We start from the raw sequence: 21357 nt of genomic DNA, 5'->3' as shown, positions 1-21357 counted from the left end.
ATGACCAATTTGTGCAGGAATCCATATCATTCCAAAGGGTTCACATACTTTTTCTTGCAACTGTATGGGGCATCCACAATGCCACATCTTATAACTTTACCATTCTAAATACAGATTCGGCTAGCACTCATTGTGGCACTATCTGGCCAGTCCTGAAAGGGGATGCAACTACAGGCAATGGTTCCACTTGTATGTTCAATCTCATGCTCAGCTACTACTCTCTCTTTCTGATGTTTGCTGTTCACTGAGAAGGTCATGTAAAGCAAGCAACTGGGTCATGCCTTTGTTGTCCGGACTCCATATTCATTACGTATAGTCTACTGCTTCTCTTAGCAAGTTTCTACAACACATAAATATTTGCGTCTCTGACAGCTGGTACAGCTGTTTTTGGATGTCTTATTTCAGTTATTGTAGAGTGGCAATGCCTGGAGAACTGATGTTAGCAACTTGTACTTGCCAAATCCAAAAATCTCAACACAGGTTTCAACAATTCTTGCTAATTAGCACTCTTCACTAAACTGTGCTGATCCTGACAAGCCTTCCTTCTGCCCCCCCCCCCCCCAATTGTTACTGTAATCTAAGACCAGTAGGACTGCCGTAAGATATTTTGGGGCCCCTGACACAGCTCATGTTCTGGGCCCCTGGGGCCTGCCCCCAAGTCTGCCCACAGGGACACACCCGAGTCCACCCACAAGGATGAAATGTGTGTAGTGAATGTGGTGTGTGTATAGTGGATGTAGAATGTGTAAAATGGATGAGGTATGTGTTGTGCATACAGTGTGTATAGTGGATGCAGATTGTATGTTTATGTAATGTATGTAGTGTTTGTGTGTATTAGATGCGGAGTGTGTGTCTGTTTAAGGATGTAGTATGTGTAGTGACTGCATAGTGTGTGTTTGTGTAAGGATGTAGTGTGTGTATAGTGACTGCAGAATGTGTGTTTGTGTAGTGATTGTTATGTGGTATAGTGACTGCAGAGTCTGTGTTTGAGTAAGGGTGTAGTGAGTGTGTAGTGACTGCAGAGTGTGTGTTTGTGTTAGGGTGTAGTGTGTGTAAATGTTGTAGTATAATGTATACCATGTGTAAATGTTGTAGTATATAGTATAATGTGTGTAATTGTTGCAGTCTAGTGTGTGTAATTGTAGTATAATGTGTGTAAATGTTGTAGTATAGTGTATGGTGTGTGTAATTGTTGTAGTATCGTGTACAGTGTGTGTAAATGTTGTAGTATAGTGTATAGTGTGTGTAAATGCATGGGGCTGCATAATGTAGGGGGGCCACATTATTTTTTTTCAATTTATTATAATACATTTTGTTTTCTTACCTCTGTCCATGGAGGGGGAGATCACATTCCCTGGTGGTCTGGTGGCATGGTGCAGCCCCACCGGCTACCCGTTACTGCAGGGATCCCAGCACACTCCATCTTTACTTCCCAGCTGCTCTGTCTAAGTCTCACAAGCTGCGTGGAGTGTTGATATGGTAACTTGTGGCAATGCTCTGATGACTGCGGCATTCACAAGACTAAGCGGTTATTGCTATATATATGTGCACATAGGTCATGTGGGGCCCTGGACTCTCTTAGCAGTCTGGGCCCCCCTGATGGTGGCCCTGGGCCTGAGATTGAATACATAATACCACTGCAAGTTGCTAAGAAATCAGACACAATTTTATTAGTGTGCTGGACTGCATTGACATAGCATTTCCTGTCACTTCACTACAGTTGTCTTCCTGTTGCAAATGTTAAGTGCCATCTACAGTCTGAGGCATTTTTTTTTTAGTGCATTTAAAGACAGACTTGCTTTTGTAGACAGTACCACATGAGTAAACATGCCAAGAGAAATTTCAATGAAACAATATGTGTTACATCACAAATGTTGCATCATGAATGTTGCACAAAAAGAGTATGCTATGACCACTTTTAGCAAGAATGTAGAAGTACAATTTTAAAGATAGCTGTTTTGTCAAACAGGATTAGGGAAGTCCTACAATGATAGGATAGTATCTGCAGAAGTCCAGGAGTCTCACAGGGCCCAATGTAGAGCAGCATAAAGGTACTTGTCAGCGGTCAGCCGATTCCCATGCTTAAGATCTGTATGGTTCTCACTAGGCAATTAATGGGGGGTACCAGAATGGTGGGAGCGAGGGGAAGCATCCCTCCAGGCCCTTAATAAAGCCTGCATCTTAAAGCAGCAGTCTTGAAGACTCCAAACGTCCCAGACCTTCTCCCTTTGTGGGAAACAGGAGCCATTGTTCGTCCTACGCCGCCAGCTGCGGGTTGCCTTCTGTCTGTGCGGACAATGCACAGGGACCAGGTGCCTTTTGGCTTTCGGCCCAGGTGAGCTTACATTAATGGTGGCATGAGTAGCTTGAGAGGCTGTACCCGAAGGAGGCTCACTCTCTCCCTGGTGCTCACACTTCCCATCTTCCTCTTCGGATTGTCTTGAGGTAGTTGCCATGCGAGTCTCTAGTTCTGCCCAGAACCGTGAGAAAGCTTCATCAAGTCACAGCAAGAATCAGTCCACTAGGTTAAGAAGAGCCCCCTGGAGCTGTTTAGTAGTGTCTGCTTGCGTGCCTGGTCGTCCACCATCTTGGAAGTTCTCTTACTGCTGTGGTGAGCGTGAACCACCATAGGCAGGCGACCCAGGTGAGTCCGATGTTTTGGGAGCGGCAGGGGGACGGGGAAATGGTATGTCCACCCGCCGAAGGCATAGCTCCAGGTAGGTCAGAGAGTGTGAGATCGGCCACTTCTCAGTGTCTCGACCGCCAGGAAGGCTGCAGGCGTGCTGCCAGAGCTTCCACCGCAAGTAGACCAGCATGTTATAAAGCAATGCTGCTCCCACGAGTAGTAGGGTATTCCAAGCTTAGAAAGTGTGGATGGAAAGTCTACAAGGCAGGCTTAAAACAAGATGTTGCACGGAGCTCCAACTGTATGGGGCCACTTTGCTCGGCAGCCAGGCCCTGCCCCCAGTCTGAGGCTTTGAGCAGTATTAATGTATATTTTAGTATTACACCATGTACTGTAAGCATCAAAACATATAGAAGGTTTCTTCACTCAGGTCTCAAAATAATTTTTGCTCACTTGTGCCATTACAGAGAGAACTAGTTCCAAGGCAGATCAGACTAATCCAACCCATAAGGGCAGTCCTGATCCATAATGCAGGCAAGCTCTTTCTGCACAAGAGATAAAGCAGGCTTCTTTGATCTTCATCAGCGAGTTGTAGCTGATACCCCTATAAGAACAGTGAGTACAGGATCCACATCTGGATTGCCCTTCTGAACATGGAGAGAGCAAAGTTAATACTTTGCAACAAAAACAGAAAATATGAGTACTCTGTGAATAGACAAAAGCTTAGAGGAACTCAGTAAATTTCTTTTGGTAAATCCCCTCTCTGGTCTCAAAATAGTTTTTGTTAACTTGTGCCATTACAGAGAGAACCAGTTCCAAGGCATATCAGACTAATCCCACCCATAAGGGCAGTCCATATAAGTTATCTCTGCATGAGAGATACAGCAACCACAGATGATAATTTTGGCCTTCTTTGAGCCTCATGAGCGAGGTGTAGCTGATATCCTCTAGGCACAATGAGCACATGGTCCACATTTGGACTACAAGTTTGAGCACTTTTTTTGCACTCAAACTTAAATGATAATCTAGAAGTGGACCATTTGCTCATGCTGCCTAGAGAGGTATTGGCAATACCTCACTAATGAGGCCTAACAAGGCTAAAATGATGATCTAGGGTTCCTGTATCTCTTGTGTAGAGAGAGCCGGCCTGCATTTCGGGTCTGGACTGCTGTTTTTGGTGAGACCAGCCTGATATGCAAATGGCTTGGTTAGTATTGTAATGGCACAAGATGAGCTAAACCCAGCTTGAGATCTGAGCGGGGACCCACAGAAGGGCAGGCTACTTTAACTGTCTTCTGTACTCAGTACTATCTTGTGACTTGATTTTGTGCTCCACCATTCAACATTCTATTATCCCTCTTTCCCTCTCTGTATCTCTCTGCTAACCTGATGCATTTCTATCTAATAATGATGATAATCTGTAAGAAATATTTATATTTCTAATTATTCAGTTTTTTTTATTTTTATATTTGCCTTTATTTGTTTGCTAACTATTACTTTCTCCAGGCAAAAATAATAAGCAGGAGTGAGCGGAACGTAATAACTGGCATGTTGGCCCTAAAGAGTGAAACAAAATTTGAATATACAATAAAACTTAACTCTTAGTACTCCAAAGTTTAAAAAGTGTCTAAATGACACCTATTGCTTTCAGGAAAAACATCCAAAAATCCTCTTCGGAAAATAATTATATTCTGCTATTTCTTTGATACATATAACATTTTATTTTGTTCATGAATATCTATCTGCACAGTACTTGTCTAGAATATCGACTGAATAACAAGCATTAATCTTTCATCTATATCTCAACCATGATCCAGATTTATCTCTGAGCAGTAAAGAATGAATCACTCAGGTGCTGCACATGAGCTTTCTCCTTAATAGAGCAAGGAACAGTTGAAGGTGTTATTTCTTACATTAAACCAGGTGCTATCTAATATAACCTCCTAAACCATTCTCTAAACAGATCCAAATGGACTTGTTGCTAAGCAGTCATCAATAAGGCAGGACTTCCAATATGAAATATCATGTGAATAATATTGATAATTACAAAACAATGCATTTCAAAGAAGAGAGTATGTTGTTATGACTCATTCAGACTGTTTCATTTAATACTATCTTGTCAAGCCATGAGAATAGCTTTTATCCCTGGATTGAGTGACACTAAACATTACATAAATAGGAACTTAATCTTGTAATATTAGGGGCCCATTATCTCTGTAGACCTATACTTTGCATTCTTTAAAAAGTAACAAAAACACTATAAAACAAAACAAGTCCCAAAAGTAGGCTACCTAAAATCCCTTTACAAAGATGAGCAGAGTGTGTCATTTTGAGGGAGGATTATCTATGGTTTTAATAAATTAAACTTGACAACTCAAATCTTGGCCTTAATTTACTTAAATGGCAATCTGTAAAAGGCTTATGTACATGATATCGCTTCTTCCTTTCATTTCTCCAGTTAAGTATGTCTGAGCACAATTTTTCAAGTGAATAATTTCTAGAATGACTAAATAAACGCATGTCATGCTGGATTGCTAACTATCAAGGTTATTCACTAAACATCAGATGTTGTCAGACTGGGCAAAATTTGTTAAAAATGACTGAACCTGACCACACTGGCAATTTAGAAATTTACTAAAGCCAAATGCAGTCAGAATTTGGTTAGTCTGACTGCATCTGTAAATGCATTCGGATGTATTCACAAAATCATCCAAACAAATATAATGCTCAGAAATCTAATATTTATCAATGACTGCATCGCAACTGAAGAAAAAGCTTGCTTTTTTTTGCAAGTAAATTGATCATTTGAAGAACTACTTGTTTGCCGGCATTGCAAGCAGCCAGTGGACAAATAGATAAATAACTCTCAGTGGCGCAAAAAAAATAAAGCATGCTTCCAAGGTGACGAAGTGCCCCCAATCCTTTAGCTACAACTTAAAATAAACTAAAGTTTCTCCTACCTACCCACCCACACCCTAATAATAATGGGGAGTGGGCCAGTAAATCTAAAACCTTTAAAAAACAAGTCTTCCAAGTCTTCTATTCTTCATCCCAGAAAAAAAATCCATAATATCCAACTCCACTAATTAAAATAAAAAAGGTCGCAATCACAAAAAAAATTAGCCTTAATGTGCTGCCATTGTATTACCAGTTTATGTCAAAGTTTGTGATATTTATTTTAGTTTTTACATACTGATAACAATTTAACTGGGCATTTTTCAAATCTGATATGTGACACTGTGATCAAACCCCCCAAATTATGCTCAAGAAACTCTTCTAAACAAATTAATACCCCCAAAGTATATGTATAAGAATTTGTATTAATTAATTTGATGCGCCTATTCTACATATTGGGTCATTGTAGCAATTTGACAGTTCAAATTGCACCATTTGTTAAAGTAGACACCACACAGTATGTTATAAGGTATATTTTGAATCATTTAAGCACCAATTACTTAAAAAAAATATAGTATTATTTTAGTTTCAATTGTTTTTACATGCACATTGTAATTTACCAGTTTACTTTGTAACCTTGATATGTGCTACAGTCATAAAAAAAAATCACAACATTGTGATCATCTATAGCTCCTGAGTACAAAATGACACCCTTCCTATACTATTGTCATGTTTTATGGAGCTGAATTTATAACATGCCAATTGCAGTTTTTAAATATAAATGGCAAATTGACGATGGGTCTGTGATGTATTTTGGGGAATTTTAGTTGCTCACATATTTAAATTACTCAATAAAACCATAAGACTTCAGAATTGGACACCATGGGGACCATCACATGATATATTTTGATGTTTTTTGAGGTGCCCTTTCTTTCACCATTTTTGAAAAAAAACAAAAACATTTATGGTATTCATTTTTATTTTTTATTTTTTAAATAAACATTGTAATTGTTATGTTTTTTAAAAATGTCATGTGTCTCATGTGTGTAATACAATTATATTAACTATATTTAGCAAAATCTTTTAAATACAATAATACCTCATATGTATACCTTTGCAAAGTAATAATCTTAATCTTAATTCCAGTCTAAATAATCGTGTTCCTTCCCCAATTTGGAAGTAAAAATCATTCACAAATCCACAGGATATCACCTAGGATCAAGTTACACACATCAATTTACTTGGAATCATTATCAAAACTTGAGTAAATATGTCCCCTGACCCTATTCTTTAAATGATGTTGAATCTTGCTAATTTATTGCATTCTAAAAACCATACATATTTAAATCACAAAATCAGAGTTATAATTAATCTAATTGTAATTAAAAGACTAAACTGCATTTTTGGAGATCAAAATGTGACTGTATGAAATACTATGCCTATAGTCACATTTAAAAATGCCCTAAATAAAACACTGTTTTATGATCTAAAAGAGGTAAGGGGGAAAGACAATTGCTAAAAGTGGAGTTTTGATGAGCTCAAAATCTGCAGTAATTCTCAACAATATGTGCTAACTGTGCAAGTGCGTTCAAAATTAATAAACAATATTTAGCAATGGCTCGAATTTTAAAATATTGTTTACTATACGGAGCAATAAAATATATAGTAGAAGAACTGGTGATCACAAAAAAAGGATACATAATCTCCAAGGTCAAATAACACTGGGTTTTTGGCATTCAATACTTGTTTCTAAGAAATATATTGAACAATCTTTATTGGTATACTAATGTCCTTCACACTATAACCTCTATCCACTAATTGTGCATTTAATCAGGTTGTCTGTTCACAATGTTGACCTAGTGTAGAACAATTTCATTTGTGACAAATACCGTATTTATCGGCGTATAACACGCACAGGCGTATAACACGCACCTCATTTTTAGAAAGAAATTCCAGGAAATTTCCCCCCTCATCCCATAGTATTCCCCCCCCTCATCCCATAGTATTCCCCCCTCATCCCATAGTGTCCCCCCTTTCCATAGTATTCTCCCCCCTTTCCATAGTATTCCCCCCTCCTCCCATAGTATTCCCCCCCTCCTCCCATAGTATTCTCCCCCCTCCCCTCCCATAGTATTCTCCCCCCCTCCCCTCCCATAGTATTCTCCCCCCCTCCCCTCCCATAGTATTCTCCCCCCCTCCCCTCCCATAGTATTCTCCCCCCCTCCCCTCCCATAGTATTCTCCCCCCCTCCCCTCCCATAGTATTCTCCCCCCCTCCCCTCCCATAGTATTCTCCCCCCCTCCCCTCCCATAGTATATAGTATTCTCCCCCCTCCCCTCCCATAGTATTCTCCCCCCCCTCCCCTCGTATTCTCCCCCCCTCCCCTCCCATAGTATTCTCCCCTCTCCCCTCCCATAGTATTCTCCCCCCTCCCCTCCCATAGTGTACTTTCCTCCCCCTCCCCTCCCATTGTGTACTTTCCTCCTCCTCCCCTCCCATAGTGTACTTCCCCTCCTCCCCTCCCATAGTGTACTTTCCTCCCCCTCCCCTCCCATAGTGTACTTTCCTCCCCCTCCCCTCCCATAGTGTACTTTCCTCCCCCTCCCCTCCCCTCCCATAGTGTACTTTCCTCCCCCTCCCCTCCCATAGTGTACTTTCCTCCCCCTCCCCTCCCCTCCCATAGTGTACTTTCCTCCCCCTCCCCTCCCATAGTGTACTTTCCTCCCCCTCCCCTCCCATAGTGTACTTTCCTCCCCCTCCCCTCCCATAGTGTACTTTCCTCCCCCTCCCCTCCCATAGTGTACTTTCCTCCCCCTCCCCTCCCCTCCCCTCCCATAGTGTACTTTCCTCCCCTCCCATAATTACTTACCTGTCCTGAAGCGTGGGCCGGCTTCACACCGTGCACCGCGGAACAGGAACTTTAATTTAAGGTTCCGGTTTCCGGCGGGACTGAAAGGAAGTGTGCACACTATTGTGCACACTTCCTTTCAGTCCCGCCGGAAACCGGAACCTTAAATTAAAGTTCCTGTACCGCGGTGCGCGCTGTGAAGCCGGCCCACGCTTCAGGACAGGTAAGTAATTATGGGATATCGGCGTATAACACGCACCCACGATTTTTCAGGGGAAAAAAGTGCGTGTTATACGCCGATAAATACGGTAAATTGCCCTTTGGGTATTCTATTCTCTTTGTATTATCAGAAGCCATCTAAATGAATCAATATATGATTAATATTGATTTTAAAAGCAGAAACAAACAACACAGTACCACTCTATAAGCAGATCATTATTATAATATAAATAAAGCTGTACTAAACAGTGATAGGGGTCACTATCCCCGAAGATGAAGGTGCTATCCAATTAAATACAGTGACATCCCGTTTTTGCTAAGAGCTCACTGCAAAAGCAGCAAGGCCTAGGGATTTGCAGCAAATACATGAACTTTAAACATGAAATTTTTTTAGCTTTTCTGATTTTTATTCTTTTTTTATGTTCTTGCATACATTTTAATGCATTATCCTTAAAAAAAATGTATAAAACGATGAATAAAGGTCAGCTTCAGCCTGGAGAATACTTTAAATGGCTTTTTTGTCATCTTATCTTACATAATGAATCACGCAATCATAAATTATACAACATAAAAGTGTTGTTGAATAGAAATATATATCTATATATATATTGCAAACAACTTATTTTAAATAACTATTTAAAAGGCATATTTATCCTTAGGAATCATGAAGATAGGAGAAGTATAGTCAACTTCAACAAGAGTCAGTCTCCTCAGTGTCAATCTGCTATTTTATAATATTTTATAATTTATTTCTCTTCTGACTAGGTGGTAACTTTTCCTTGTTAGATAGCATGTATATTTAATGCTTCACAACTTAAATCTTTAATCTCTAAGGGATTACAGTAGTTTGATAATTCTGCTATTTACTTTCATCATGTATCTGTGTTTCTGGCATGCTCCTTGATAACATGTCATAGAAAATATTTATTTTCCTAGTTGATTTCTCAAGATCACTTTAGGCTTAAGCATGTATGAGTTCACAGAATAGGGTCATGTATTATAACATCCAACGTTATTCCACTTTTTTTTTTAATGTTGTTTGCACTTTGTGATATATTGCTTAAGGAAAATAAAAACTACCTTGTAGTCCATCATTTCAATTTCTCTTTTTAATATTTTATTGCTCTCTGTGGAATGTACTGGTGATAGCAGTATTGGATTAAAAGAAGTCCAAATTATGAGACAAGACAGGCAGGCTATTATATTGCAAACAGCTGTAATATCAAATTTAGCCCTGGAGATGTTTGCAGGAAGATTGGACTTGATTCAAACAACAAGAAAATATAAAGAAGAGAATTAAAATAGTCACAGACACATACAAGTTTAGGGCTATAATTATAATGAGTGCAAAAAACTGCAAGCCAAGAATAAGAAAATCTGTAGAATCGCGCCAAGGTCACTCGTTGACATGCAAACCAGGAGTAACAGTAACATAGGAACTGTAGTTTCAAAGCCATGATTATGAAATATTTTATGGTTAGATCATAAAGAGCATTAAGTGGTCATGCTCCAATCTAGGAGTATGAAACTATGAATACAAATAACAGGTATGGATTCTGGAAGAAGGTGTCTGTTGGGACAAGGATTGGAATACAAATAAGATATAAGTCGGGATAAAGATTCACAACATTTGAAATAGGAACTGTCACATCTGAGATTTCAGCACATCCTAATAATGTATTAAAAGTTAACTATGGGTTATGACATATTGTATAATTTGTTTGTATGTTTTTTTAAACTTATATATATATTTTTGAAATGTATTGTTTTTTGTTTATGAAGACAAAACATATCACATTTCATATTTGTGCACATTGCATATAAGCTGAAGTAGGGAAACAGAAAAGGGAAGGTATGACAATGACGTGCATAGTACATCACATCCATATAATAATGCTATTGGGTGGCAGAAATTGTTCAACAGAAAAATATAGAGCACTCACAGTGGATATTTCTAGTGTGTTATAAAGTGTCTATGTTTCGTTGACTGACCTTGTCTGTCACTGATGGTCTCCTCAGTGGAGGAGCAAAGAGAAAAGATAATTCTCCCTTCCCACTCAGCCTCTCTTCTCTCTGGGCATGGTGGCTTGTATCATGTTCTAATGTCCAAGGAGATCATTGTGTGCTTCCTTGGTTTGTGAGGTGTTTTTTTTTGTTTTGTTTTTTTAAATTAATTTTGAAGATAGGTTACGCATGGTAACCAATTTTCATTACAGACTATTTGCTGGTCAGACAATAGTTTTTTATATTGGTAGTATTGGTTAATTCTGTTTCTCTGTTGTGACATAATGGGGCATAAATCTTGTATCCAATATTATGCTATTAAATTTCTTGCAGTCACAATGGATATGGCTGCTACACGTATATGGATGGTGATTTTGTCACACCCATGATGTTTAATGCTGGAATTATCACCTATCCATAGTAGTTGAATAATTGTGCATTCCCACCATAATTGGGTCATGGTTCCCTTTTTGATGCCACATCTCCAAAAAGATGCTAGCACTAGTGGGTACATTTTATGGAGTTAGTTTGGTGTCAAATACCACTGGTTAATTAACTTTTTGTGAGCCTCAATGTGTAAGTAGCATTTTGTGATGCCTTTTAAGGCATTTAGAGATGTCAGCGACTCCCAGCTACAGGGGGCAGTTTCGAGTTCTGCTGACCATTGTGTAAGAAAGTTATGTGGGTATTTTAGAAATATTGTCTATTAATGCTGTATTACAAGTTTTTATATTTTTAAATATAGCCGTAGCATACAATTATTATGAGAGAAAATGTTGTTGAATGGTCCATTAATGTGATTAACAATGCCATTGAATTGATTAATCATAATAAAACATAAGACTGAAAATTAAATAATTTGTAAATATTTGCAGGAATATGAGATGGTTTTGTTTCCCAAATACACCCTCGCCGTTATGAATATGTTAATTAGCATGATTTCATGATTTTTCAGGTTTAGCTCTTATCTTAAGGCAACATCAGCTTCACATTTGTGGTTATTCCATTCCTAGGCAGCAGCTGCTGACATGAATTCAGACCCTTTTCCAATAAAGGACTGAATTTACTCTGCTTAGGGAATAAAAATCCCCCATTGAATTATATGGGAAACTTTACTGAAAAGTAAGTAGAGTAAACCCTTACTCTGCCAAGAGACTATACCTCAGTAAGTCCAGACGGGTACTAGTGAGACATAATAATTTTCCTGTTTCCTCAATATCGTTTCTGTAAGAGCAATTACCATTGATCTTGGGAAAACTGGAATACATATTATACTATACAAATTTATAAAATATAAATATTCAGAAATGTACAAACTGAAAAAAGATATTTAGGAAGATATACATAAACATATAAGACTATTGTAGAATTTATTGGGGAATAGAACAGAGACACATGCTTTAAATTATAAATGTATATACCATTACAGAGATTGAAAATCACACCATTAATAGTTAATTTACTACATAATATTTACTGTGTACATGTGTGGGTTTGCATAAGAATTTATATTATTTATTGCTGATTTTTCTGCTGTAAGTTTGAAAAAGCAATTTAAATAGCTGATGTATATTTCAAAGTTTTGCTTTGCATATATTAGTGTCTAAGCCAGCTATAATGAGAAAATAATTCTGTTTACATATAAACTAAAAGCAAATACATACAATTAAGTGCCCATGTTTATTATATTTGGAAATTAACCAAGAAGGTGTTGTTAAGTGGCAAAAAGACAGATTTATTCTTTCAGCTAACATAAAGCACATTAAAGTGTATGAAGTTATTCATAAATAAAATTGCTTAATTTTTATTTCAATGTAAAATGAAAATGATGATTTTGTTATTATTGTAATTATGTCATCTAAATTCACAAATAAACAGTTATTGATCGCCGAAGCCCTTGTAAGCATTTAGCTAATGTGACATGATGCAGCATACATATTTATAGTTATATGTTTCTATAAAAGGAATTGTTGAGTAAAGACTATATGTCTAGAATTGTAATAAAACAATAAACAATTTGTATACTATGTACACATAATTAATAGAACTCATAGTTTACCAATAATAGATGTATTTTAAATTAAAGGGAAATTATACTTAAAAAAAAATCTGTTAATACAGACCTCAAAACTAATACTTTTCTTTTATTAAATCGTAATTTAATAATGTACAACTTAGTAGTCTAAATATTTAAGTGCTAAAATTCAGAATTCTAAATGTGTTAATTTTCAGGTCTCCGTTAATTAATCCTTTTTTTTTTTCTTGTACTACACATTGCATTTATTATTATTATTATTGGTATTTATATAGCGCCAGCATATTCCAGAGCGCTTTGCAATATTATCAAAGGGGGAGATTTAACAATTAATGAGACAATTACAAAAACTTACAGGAACAATAGGTTGAAGAGGGCTCTGCTCAAACGAGCTTACAGTCTATAGTGGTGGGGCATAAAACACAACAGGACAGGAGGTAGCAATCAAACAAGGTGGAGTTAAGCAGAGCTGGAGGAGAGAATAGAGTGCTGCCTTTTAGGAGAGAGCAAGGGACAGGTATGTGAGGTAGAGGTTGCTCTGGGAGGCCATAAGCTTTCCTAAAGAGATGGGTTTTGAGGCACTTTTTAAATGATTGAAGACTAGGGGAGAGCTGATGGTCATTGGCAGTCTATTCCAAAGGAAAGGTGCCACCCGCAAGAAGTCCTGCAAGCATGAGTTGGCCGCACGGGTGCGAGTAGTGGACAGGAGAAGGTCATGGGCAGAGCGGAAAGACCGAGAAGGGGCACACCTGTGGATTAGTAAAGAGATATAGGAGGGGCTAGAATTGGTCAGTGCTTTATAGGTGTGGATTAGTGCCTTGAATTGACTCCTATAGGATACAGGAAGCCAAGGTAAGGACTGACAGTGGGGAGAGGTGTGAGAGGAGCAACAGGAGAGGAAAATCAGTCTAGCTGCAGCATTCATTACAGACTGTAGTGGGCAGGGCCGGACTGGGAAAAAAATGAGGCCCGTGCTTTTCAATCAGAGCGGCCCCTGAAGAAGAGGGCGGGGCCAGAGAGGGTTGTTTTGTCATCACTAATTACAAGCACGCCCCCCCTCAAAGTGAGCATGTTGGTTCAATGCGCAGAGCCGCGCTGAGGAGCTCTGGCATTAGAAAAAGGCCCTGAATTTGTTCTGCACAGCGCAAGCAAATTTAATAACATGCTTGCGCTGTGTTTGCTTTTAAATTGTCTCTAGTGTCTCCACAAGTGGGATACCAGAGGACAAAAGGGCCAGGAAAGTGTATGGTGCATGTGTTTGGAGCCTGCTTGAGGGATTTTGTGTGTGTAGAGTGTGGTTGGGTATTGTGTAAATAGGTCAATTTCATTTGTGTTTGTGGTGTAATATGTGTGACTATGGGCTGTAGAGTGTATGTGTATAGGGGGCATAGTGTTATAGGGGATGTAGCGAGTGTGTGTATATGGGCTGTAGTGTGTGTGTGTGTGTGTGTATAGGTGACGTAGTGTGTGTAGGGGTTGTAGAGAGGGGTTGTAGAGAGGGTGTGTTTAGAGAATGTTGTATGTGTTTGCAGACAAGGAATGCAGTGTGTGTGTGTGTGTTTGTCGGAGATCTAGTGTGTAAAGGACCCAGAGTGTGTATAGGAGATTGTGTGTGTGTGTGTATATAGAGGATTAAGATTGCATATAGTGTAAGGAATTAAGCGTGTATCTGGAGCGTAATGTGTGTAGTGGTGCAGTGTGAGGGGTGCTGTAGTGTGTGTTTGTGTGTATATATATATATATATATATATATATATTTGGATGTATTGTATGTGTGAGGGGCGCAGTGCGTGTGTATGTAAGAGGGGTGCTGTGTGTGAGGGTGTTTTTACCATATTTTACCACCTAAACACAGAGTGATATTTAGGGGAGCGGCCAGTCTAAATAGACTCCTGGTAAAAAAACACTTCAAAAAATCCAAACCCATCACTTTTCTGGACAAAGAAAAAGGCTTCTATGGATGTGGCACATGCTTAGCATGCAGAAATACGAATAACAAAAAAAGACACGTTACAAAATTCAAGAATTTTAATAACAAAGAGGAATTTCCAATTAAAGACCTCATTACCTGTCATTCCAACAATATAGTATACTTGCTGGAATGCCCATGTGGCCTCAAGTATGTGGGCCGCACTAAACGTAAACTACACATTAGGATAGAGGAGCACACCAGGAATATCAAGAACAAATTTGAGGGACATAGTGTATCCCATCATTTCTCTATCACACACAACAGCGACCCTACACTTCTTAAGTTTATAGGGATACAGCGAGTTAAAGGAAATTGGAGAGGAGGGGATTTTCTCAAAACACTAGGACAGAGTGAGATGAAGTGGATATTCAACCTCGGGACCTTGAAACCCCAGGGGTTGAATATAGATTTTGAGTTATGCCACTTCATATAAATTATACCTTAGGATCCCTCACCCTCTCCTTTTCATTTTTATTATATTTAATTTTTATTATATTTTTTTTTATATTTGTTTTTATTTTATTTTATGTCAAATTTGAATTGTATCCCACTATTAACTATATCTCCAATTTATCTGTATTCCTTTGATCATTTGTATTTAACACTATGCCATCATTAATATTCTTTCTATTGATTCATAATCCATGAATACCACTCAATATGTGAAATCATTCTCACTTTAAGAAATGTTTATAAAGATGTCACCATCACATCATTACTAGGAAAAGTTATTAATATTATTCCACACTGATGCACTTTATGTGAAATCATTATCACTTTAAGAAATGTCTATAAAGATGTCACCATCACATCATAATTAAGAAAGGATATTTTATTAATATCATTTCACATTGATGCACTTTATTATACAGCACTGTGACGAAGTGCCCTTCGCCACTTTGTCCTAGAGAAGCCTGCTTGCCTGCCTCCTCCCCTGCGACTATGGCCCTGGACTGTATTGCCCTGGAAAACGTACATTTGGGCATAATGGATTTGTGTATACTGCTCCTGGCCCTTTAAATACAGTGGGGTCATTTGGTACTTGCCCTGTGTGAGCTGTGGTAACCCAGATAGCTATGCCATGGAGCCTATTCGTGTGATTAAAGACTTTGGCTCTTTGGCGATTAAACTGTATTCGGTTGGTCTGAGTGCCATTCACCTAATAATGTGCACTCAGACCTGAGCTATCTGGGGATATGTGAAATGTCTGTGTGTTATGTGTAAAATGTGACTTTATGTATTTTAAAGTGTTTTATGTCGTTTTGCAACCATGTGGTTAATGGAGTCTGCCTCTAGTCCTGGATAATTGGATTACTTCTCCAATTATCTCCAGGGCAGAAGGGAGGAAACCAGGATGCATTGTGGGGATGTTTTTTCTGCCAGCCAGGGGGAACAAAATATACTTTTACTAACTTTGAACCCCTGGTCTGATTCATGCCATTTTTTAATATGTTGTTCCCCTGAATGGATTGATTGAGGATATGTATTTTTATGTGAATGTGATGTATGGTTTTAAAGTTACAGAGTATGTGTGGAAACTGTATTTTTACTGTACGTATAATGGGATTATGTGTCACACTAAGGGGAGGGGATGTGTGGGTTGCACCCGTGATACTATTGGTTATTTTATGCCTCCCCCTGGGTGTGGCCTGTATGTGTACTCATGTCATAAAAACCAGGCTGGGTGCCCCAGCACCTCAGACCTCTTCTGGCCCTCAATACGTAGCCTTGTCTCGTTATTGGAGGGAACTGCTATATCACACTGGGGATTGCTATGCTCTGCATATTCCCCTGAACTTAATCACTTAGCTCTTTTAAGAGCTTGTTCCTGTTACGCTCTCCTGGAGGAGAGGTCTTCCCCACACGGTCCTGGTGGACAGACGCCGATCCAGGGTGGAAGGAAGACGGCGCGGCTCCAGTTAAGCTACGGCGGTTGTGGAGCCTGCGGTGGTCGTGGTGTCGTCTGCAGTGCTTGGAGTCCTCTGAGAGCGCTAGGAGCATCCATCAACGGAGGGTACTCGGTCGGAGTACACGGAGCTCCGTTACAAGCACTTTCACTGTACTGCACTTTAAATCACAGTAAGTGTATTATACACTTTGTATTTCTATATAAGGTCTATCCTCCAGCCTCTCCCGGCCAGCTTTTATTTTCTCCTCTTTGCATGCTCGCGGCGAACTGGGGGGAGGAGCCAAAGACCACTCCGACACTCCTCTATGGGTGGAGAATGCCGGAGTGAATCTTACACTGTCTCTCCCCTCCGTCTGACCATAGAGGAGCGCATGCGCCATGGAGAGGCCGGCACACTTCCGGGGTATGACGGAGTGACGATCACGTGGGTCCGTGACGTCACTTCCGCCAATCGCCCGAATACACACGGATTATTTCCGCCAACCACTGTCCACCAATGAAATTGAAAAGGTTAAATAAAATAAATAAATAAATAAATAAAAAAGGGCGCCCAAACCCAGCACCTATTAAAGAAACACACACACAAAACACTATATAGGAAAATGTAACCATCACTGTGATTGGACAATATGGACTGCAACCCTTAATGGGGAGGACCCCTACAAACATTTAAAAAGAAGATTTAGAGGACCAAGCATCACAGCTGACTGAGGAAGCTCCAGAGCAAGGAGTGAAACGCGTTTTGGCTACTACAAAAGGACTTTTTTATTAAGGACTTTTTTACTATATTGTTTTTATTTAATTTTGTTTTACAATAGAATAAATGTATTACTTTTTACTTCTACACATTGGTCTGCTTCTCCCATTCTTTCCTTTTGAGGAATACCCCACATGGAAGGAGACGGGCCGTGCTACCCCAAATAAGCACACAAGCCATAATACGGAGCCAGTGTTCTCACATACAGGCTCCTTTAAATGTGAGTGTTCCATTTTTTAAGATACCACTTATTGTGTTATATGTTGTTATTTTCCTGAAACCATCTGCACTATATTGTACCCTTTATATATTTTCTCTCGATATGTACCCCGCATAACATCATTGAAAGAAAGATAATTTTGACCATTTGTGGTAAGCTATATGTGTTAAAAGCGCTCCACCTATTGGTATAAGTACTTTGTCACTTACACCGCACTTATAATTTTAAATGTAGAGAGGGTGTGTTTAGAGAATGTTGTATGTGTTTGCTGACAAGGAATTCAGTGTGTGTGTGTGTGTGTGTGTGTTTGTAGGAGATCTAGTGTGTAAAGGACCCAGAGTGTGTATATGAGATTGTGTGTGTGTGTGTGTGTATATAGAGGATTAAGAGTGCATATAGGGTAAGGAATCAAGCATGTATCTGGAGCGTAATGTGTGTAGTGGTGCAGTGTGAGGGGTGCTGTAGTGTGTGTTTGTATATATATATATATATATATATATATATATATATTTGGATGTATTGTATGTGTGAGGGGCGCAGTGTGTGTGTATGTAAGAGGGGTGCTGTGTGTGAGGGTGTTTTTATCTGCCGTCACATTCTAGGTTTCTAATTTTCTTTGAGGGCTATTATATATATATATATATATATATATATATATATATATATATGTGTGTGGGAGTGTCCTGTGTGTGTGAGCGAGGGTGCTGTGTGTCTGAGTGTGCTCTGTGTGTGTCAGAGGGTACATTGTGTGTGTCTGGGTGTGCTGTGTGTGTGTGGGTGCTCTGTGTGTCTGGGTGCGCTGTCTGTCTGGGTGCGCTGTGTGTCTGGGGGTGCTGTGTGTCTGGGGGTGCTGTGTGTGCCTGGGGTGCTGTGTGTGTCTGGGGTGCTGTGTTCGTCTGGGGGTGCTGTGTGTGTCTGGGTGCTGTGTGCGTCTGGGTGCTGTGTGTGTTTGGGTGCTGTGTGTGTTTGGGTGCTGTGTGTGTCTGGGGGTGCTGTGTGTGTTTGGGTGCTGTGTGTGTCTGGGGGTGCTGTGTGTGTCTGGGGGTTGTGTGTGTTTGGGTGCTGTGTGTGTCAGGGTTGTGTGTGCATGGATTGTGTGTGCATGGATTGTGTGTGTCTGGGTTGTGTGTGTTTGGGAGCTGTGTGTGTTTGGGTGCTGTGTGTCTGGGGGTTGTGTGTGTCTGGGGTGCTGTGTGTGTTTGGGGGTAAACATGGCAACGCTCAGAATCCCGCAAGAGGAACCGGCGGAGCTGCTGGCTAGAGCTCCGCCGGTCCTCTCTCCTGCCTCCCTCCCTCTCCAAGAGAATAGACAAGCTCCTTAGTAGCATCTTGTGTAAGAAAGGGGTGGATGCGGGCTATGTTTTAAGGTGGAATCTACAGGATTTGGTAACAGATTGGATGTGAGGCTCAAATGTGAGCCCAGAATCAAGTATGACGCCAAGACAGCATGCTTGCTAGGATGGACTGATGTAGGTACCATGTAGGGAGAGTGAAGTTGGAGGATCAGTATTAGTAGGAGAAAATACAAGGAGTTCAGTTCTAGAGAGATCGAGTTTCAAAAAGCAGGATGGAATCTGAGATGGAAGAAAGGCAAGCAATGACATTATTTGTTTTCTTATGTTTGTTTGATTTTTTTTACTTTGTTAGCAAGTAGTTAGGAGAGGATTGGGCATTGAAAACATGCAATTAATTGGTGACTGTATGAGTAGAAATTACTAACAAGACATGGAACATTCTATTTTCACAAATCTTTCTTTACATTTGCAACACATACTTTAAACAATGTATTATAACAATTAGACTTATTTTTAAGGCTTTCATACAATATTCTTGTTTTAAATGCTAATATTACAAATCAGACCACTGCAGTGAATGCAAGTCAATTGGTGATGTAAACAAAAGATTCCATTCAAACCATGTTATTTATACGACTGTTACTGTATTTAATGTACATACGTGTCTTCCTTGCTGAGTCCTCCACAAAAAGAGAAGAGATGTCTTCATCAACTCCAGCTGCATTTTTTGCAATGCATGTATATGCCCCAGTGTCTTCATAGCGTACATTGCTAATGTGTACCTCTGTGCCATTTGCTGGAAAGAAATAAATGGAATGTAAAAATATACATTAAAATTACATAATAACAGGAAAATAGGTAAATGTTTAATTATGCAGCATGTTAAAGGTTTTCACAAGCACCATGACCACTTCATTGTTTTGATGTATTCATGGTGCAATGAGTCTGTATATGCCTGGTTCAGTATGAAACATTGCACATAGAGAGATATTTCTTAACTAGTAAATATGGAATATGTGCATAACATATGTATGTCTTGAGCATGCATTTAATTTAAAAAATAAATAAATTAAGAGCAAGGAATACCCTAACAGTGTTTTAATGAAACACTGTATTATGATTGGAATAACCCTTTAAAGATAGCATAGCAAAAATTGATCTATGTAAACACTATACAGGAAGGACATAATGCTCAATGAAATGATTCTAGGTGGTGGAAAATATCTGTAATACTAAGAGTATAGGCACAGGCAGGACTGGCAAAGCAACTTGAGCGGCATCTCAAAAAAATATTATTAATAGTAATTATATAGTTACTGACGGTCCAATTAAGTACTTATTCATGCTTAAGAACTCTTGGTGTCACATGGTCTAATTAAAATGCTGTGAATTTACTAATTCACTCATAATAAATATATTTAAAGGGATCCTATAATGCCAGGAAAACAAACCCGTTTTCCTGGCACTCTAGGCTAATTTGAGTGCTACCCTCCCTTGTGCTCCCCCCCTTCAGCTACTTAACTGATGCCTCTCAGTGCTGGGTCAGGCTCTGCCCCCGCTCCTCCCCCGCCGACACCAGCCGGCAGGGGAGACCTAATGCGTATGCGTGGCAATGGCTGCGTGCACATTAGACTTCCCAATTGGAAAGCATTATTTAATGCTTTCCTATGGGGAAAGTTTGACGCTGGAGGTCTGTCAGTACAGCGTCAGATAATGTACCAAAAGTCCATTTAGATTCCGAAAGCCCTCTAGTGGCTGTCTGTTAGACAGCCACATAGGGCAGACTTAGAGCTGCAATCTAAACACTGCGGTGCTCTGGAACTGCAATGTTTAACATTGCAGCACTAAGTGCAAAAGGGACACAGCAGCCAGACTCCTTCAATCAGCTGAAGTGGTCTGGGTGCCTACAGTGTCCCTTTAAGAGGGAGTATTATGAAAACATTATTATATGTTCTGAAAATGTTGAATAAACCCTTTATCTTTTTTAAAATTTGTATCTTTTTAAATTGACTAGCCTATTTCAGCAATAATGGCCTGCAGATTTCCCACCTAATTTTGCAAAGTAATTTGTAAAGTAATTTTTTACAATTGAAAAAAATATATTATTTCTCACACATAAGAAAAAAAGTGCAGAGGCGGGCTACAAAATTAATAAAAGGAATGGAACATATCAGCTATGAAGAAAGGTTAACAAATTTAAACCTATTTAGTTTAAAAAAATGTCTCCTGAGAGGGGATATGATTACATTATACAAATATATTCGGGGCCAATACAAATCATTGTGTGGAAATCTATTCACAAACCGGACTTTACATAGGACACGAGGCCATGCGTTTAGACTAGAAGAAAGAAGATTTTGTCTAAGGCAAAGGAAAGGTTTTTTTTACTGTAAGAACAATCAGGATGTGGAATTCTCTACCTGAAGAAGTGCTTTTATCAGAGTCCATACAGATGTTCAAACAGCTACTAAATGAATACTTGCAAAAACAGAATATTCATGGATATAATCTTTCAATGTAGGGTAATAACGGCTTGATCCAAGGACAAATCTGTCTGCCATTCTCGGGTCAAGAAGG

The 21357-nt window shown here is 39.3% G+C and overlaps 1 protein-coding gene across 4 annotated transcripts in view; it reads right to left on the bottom strand.

Annotated features, from left to right (window-relative positions):
• Nucleotides 1–21357, bottom strand: part of FSTL5 (follistatin like 5) — a 1067859-nt gene that overhangs the window by 437856 nt on the left and 608646 nt on the right. For all 4 annotated transcript variants that reach the window (XR_010091251.1, XM_063458208.1, XM_063458210.1 and 1 more), the window contains one exon: nt 19442–19576. Coding sequence is in view for 3 of the 4 variants with exons in the window: in XM_063458208.1 (XP_063314278.1) it covers nt 19442–19576 (135 nt within the window). In the remaining variant the exon portion in view is untranslated. The remainder of the gene's footprint in view (nt 1–19441; nt 19577–21357) is intronic.

The sequence above is a fragment of the Pelobates fuscus genome, chromosome 6 (assembly GCF_036172605.1).
Source record: "Pelobates fuscus isolate aPelFus1 chromosome 6, aPelFus1.pri, whole genome shotgun sequence".
In the NCBI taxonomy this organism is placed as follows: domain Eukaryota; kingdom Metazoa; phylum Chordata; class Amphibia; order Anura; family Pelobatidae; genus Pelobates; species Pelobates fuscus.
Note: the sequence above shows the minus strand (reverse complement) of the source record. Positions and strands in the feature narration are given on the sequence as shown.